The 3,590-nt window shown below is 39.2% G+C and overlaps 1 protein-coding gene across 1 annotated transcript in view; it reads left to right on the forward strand.

The window, feature by feature from the left end:
• LOC107686100 (rho guanine nucleotide exchange factor 11-like) overlaps positions 1-3,590 on the forward strand; it is a gene marked incomplete at its 5' end in the record, with an annotated part of 43,886 nt that overhangs the window by 25,609 nt on the left and 14,687 nt on the right. Inside the window, 6 exons of the mRNA XM_016482943.1 lie at positions 223-363; positions 724-800; positions 1,627-1,752; positions 1,831-1,948; positions 2,755-2,933; positions 3,020-3,095. Of these exons, the coding sequence (XP_016338429.1) occupies positions 223-363; positions 724-800; positions 1,627-1,752; positions 1,831-1,948; positions 2,755-2,933; positions 3,020-3,095 (717 nt within the window). The remainder of the gene's footprint in view (positions 1-222; positions 364-723; positions 801-1,626; positions 1,753-1,830; positions 1,949-2,754; positions 2,934-3,019; positions 3,096-3,590) is intronic.

Consider the following 3,590-nt stretch of genomic DNA (forward strand, 5'->3'; position numbering starts at 1 on the left):
GGTAAAGCAGCGGAGCTTTTATTATGCCACAGTCGAGCAAAATATATAACACTGTTCGAATTAATCGATAAATTCTGAAAAATAGCCCAGCCCTACTTTTACCCATAATATTTGAGTAAATACAGCTTTAAGAGCCTCTGGATTATATGTGTAGTTCAGTAGTTTTATGTGAGCCTCAGACGAGGTTTGTGCGGCGTCTGATGCTCTGCTGGTGGTCTACAGAGCTGTTCACCACGGAGGCGTCTCACCTGCGGACGCTGCGGGTTCTGGATCAGGTGTTTTATCAGAAGATGCAGAGCGTCCTCAGTCCAGAAGAGCTGTCCTGCATCTTCCTGAACCTGCGCCACGTCTACGAACTACACGGTCAGTGCTTATTATACATTGCTATACTGTGCAGTTACGATTGTTTTCACTGTTGTTATCACACTTACATTTGTCATTGTTCATGTTTGTGTTGAATGCTGTATATTATGTCTAGTAAGGTGTATATATATATATATATATATATATATATATATATATATAGTGGGTACGGAAAGTATTCAGACCCCCTTAATATATATGCATGCAGGATGGAAATGATAATAAGACTTGACTTGAAAGCTTGTGTTACAAACCAGTTCGCTATAAATCAGAAAATGAACTTTGAATGCAGTATTATAAGTTGCTCTGCTGAATGCATACGTGTATTACTTAAGGCCTAATGTTGTTTTTCTATCCCAGCGAGCTTATGTGAGGCCATGAAGAAGCGCAGGGAATCGCCGGTCGTTCAGGGCATCGGAGACATCATGCTGGCCAGAGTGAGTGTCTCGCTCCTCTTTTGTTTTGTCTTAGTTAAGTTAAAGGAATAGTTCATCAAAAAATTAACATTTGCTGGAAATCTACTCTCTCTCAGGCCATCCGAGATGTTTGTTTCTTCATCAGATTTGGAGAAATGTAGCATTGCATCACTGGATGCTCTGCAGTGAATGGGTGCCATCAGAATGAGAGTCCAAACAGCTGATAAAAGCATCACAATAATCCACACCACTCCAGTCCATCAGTTAACAAAAGCTGAAACATTTTTAACCTCAAACTGCTGCTTCCATAATCCATAATATAGTTTCATTTCTCCTGAATCGGGAGAGAAATCTGCACAGATCAAGCACCGTTTACAAGCCAAAACAGCTCTAAACAAATATGTGGGTGGATTTTGATGTGAGAGGACAACAGATGATGAACTTTTTCACTGGAGGAACTATTATTATGGATTATGGACTATTATATTAGCCTTAAACGTTAAAAACACCTTAATGGTGGGTTTGTTTCTCATAAACACGCAGCTTTTTTCTTCTCCAGATGTTAACTGATGGACTGGAGTGGTGTGGGTTACTTGTGGATTATTGTGATGTTTTTATCAGCTGTTTGGACTCTCATTCTGACAGCACCCATTCACTGCAGAGCATCCACTGCTGAGCAAGTGATGCACTGACACGTTTCTCCAAATCTAACAAACTCGTCTACATCTTAGATGGCTTGAGGGAGAGGAAACTGTCAGCAAATGTTCATTTTTGGGTGAACCGCTCCTTTAAAAGCAATGCTTTTGCTCACGAAGCGTACGAGTCATGCAGTATGTGTGTGTTGTAGTTGGAGGGAGAGGCTGGAGATCAGTTCGAGGAGCAGGTGTCTCATCTGTGCAGTCAGCAGAGTCAAGCGCTGGAGCTCATCAAGAGCAAACGGCGCAAAGACCCTCGCTTCGCTCACCTCATACAGGTAAGGCGTGCACCAGTGCTTTCCCAGGTCATCCACGGATGATACGGCTGTGTGTTGATGTTGTGTGCTGTCTGTCAGGAGTGTGAGGCCAGTCCTCACTGCCGCAGGTTACAGCTGAAGGATCTGCTGGTGGCTGAGATGCAGCGCTTGACTAAATACCCTCTGCTGCTGGACAACGTCATCAAACACACAGAGAGTGAGTGAACACACACACACACACACACATTAGGATCAGTAGGATGTGATGAAACACGCAGTGCTGGCTTACGATCAGGCTAAAACGAGAGATCTTAGAAAGCATCATTTGATGCCTGTAGTTTGGAACATGAAATATAAATGCATTTATTCAATTATTAATGGTTAAAATATTGTTACTGCTATATATTATTGGTGTTTTTTGTTATTAACATTTTAATAATAAATAAAAATGTAAATTTTATATATAAATACTTGTTTTTATTAGTGATTAAAATATTTTTATTGTTATATATTAGTTTTTTATTCAAATTTTAATAATAAATAAAATCATAAATACAAAACCAATGTACTGACTCCAAACTTTTGCATGCCATATATATATATATATATATATAAGATTTAGAATGTTACAGAAGATTTCTATTTCAAATAAATGCTGTTCTTTTGATTTTTTTTTTAAATTAATTCATGAATCCTGAAAAAAACTAAATTCATTGTTTCCACAAAAAAATCAAGTGGTTCTTTTGAACTTTCTATTCATCTGTGAATCCTGCAAAACAAAAGGCATCGCAGTTTCCACAAAGATATTGGCAGCACAACTGTTTTCTAATAATCAGAAGTGTTTCTCGAGCAACAAATCAGCATATTAGAATGATTTCTGAAGATCATGTGACCCTGAAGACTGGAGGAATGATGCTGAAAATTCAGCTTTGCATCACTGGAATAAATTACATTTGAACAGACATTCAAATAGAAACCATTTTAAATTGTAATAATCTTTCTCAATATTATATTTGTGTGCAGCGGCGTCTCCGGACCTGCAGCTGCTTCAGAGAGCTCAGGCCCGTTGCCGTGGGATACTGCAGGCTGTTAATGAGGTCGTCAGGGAGACGGAGCACCGGCATCGGCTCGGCCAATACCAGCGCAGGCTGGACCTGACGCCTCTGGAGCGGCTGGCCAATCCCGTCGCAGCACAGTTCAAGGTACGAGCCGTTCACGGTCCTTCGCGAGCCCCGTCCTCTCATCACTGACAGTAACACCACTCTTCATGCTGTCGGTTCTCTCTCAGAATCTGGATCTCACCACTAAGAGGATGATCCATGAGGGGCCTCTCACGTGGAAAGTCAGCAAAGACAAAGCCATCGGTAAAGATGTGTGACGCACATGGACAGAATCAAAATGCAATTAACTCAAAATCACCATAGTTACCATAGTGTCTGCTAAAATGCATTATTAATATAGGTGTTTTTGCTACAGTAAAATGCGGTAATGCACATTTTTGTAAAGGCAGTTTCCTATGTTGACTTTTAGATGTACAGTTTATATATAAAAATATATGTGACTCTGGAGCACAAAACCAGTCTTAAGTCGCTGGGGTATATTTGTAGCAATAGCCAACAATACATTGTATGGGTCAAAATTATAGATTTTTCTTTTATGCCAAAAATCATTAGGATATTAAGTAAAGATCATGTTCCATGAAGATATTTTGTAAATGTCCTACTGTAAATATATCAAAACTTAATTTTTGATTAGTAATATGCATTAAGAACTTCATTTGCACAACTTTAAAGGTGGTTTTCTCAGTATTTTACTTTTTTTGCACCCTCAGATTCCAGATTTTCAAATAGTTGTATCAA

This window comes from Sinocyclocheilus anshuiensis, unplaced genomic scaffold, assembly GCF_001515605.1.
Source record: "Sinocyclocheilus anshuiensis isolate Anshui unplaced genomic scaffold, SAMN03320099.WGS_v1.1 scaffold1243, whole genome shotgun sequence".
Lineage (NCBI taxonomy): Eukaryota > Metazoa > Chordata > Actinopteri > Cypriniformes > Cyprinidae > Sinocyclocheilus > Sinocyclocheilus anshuiensis.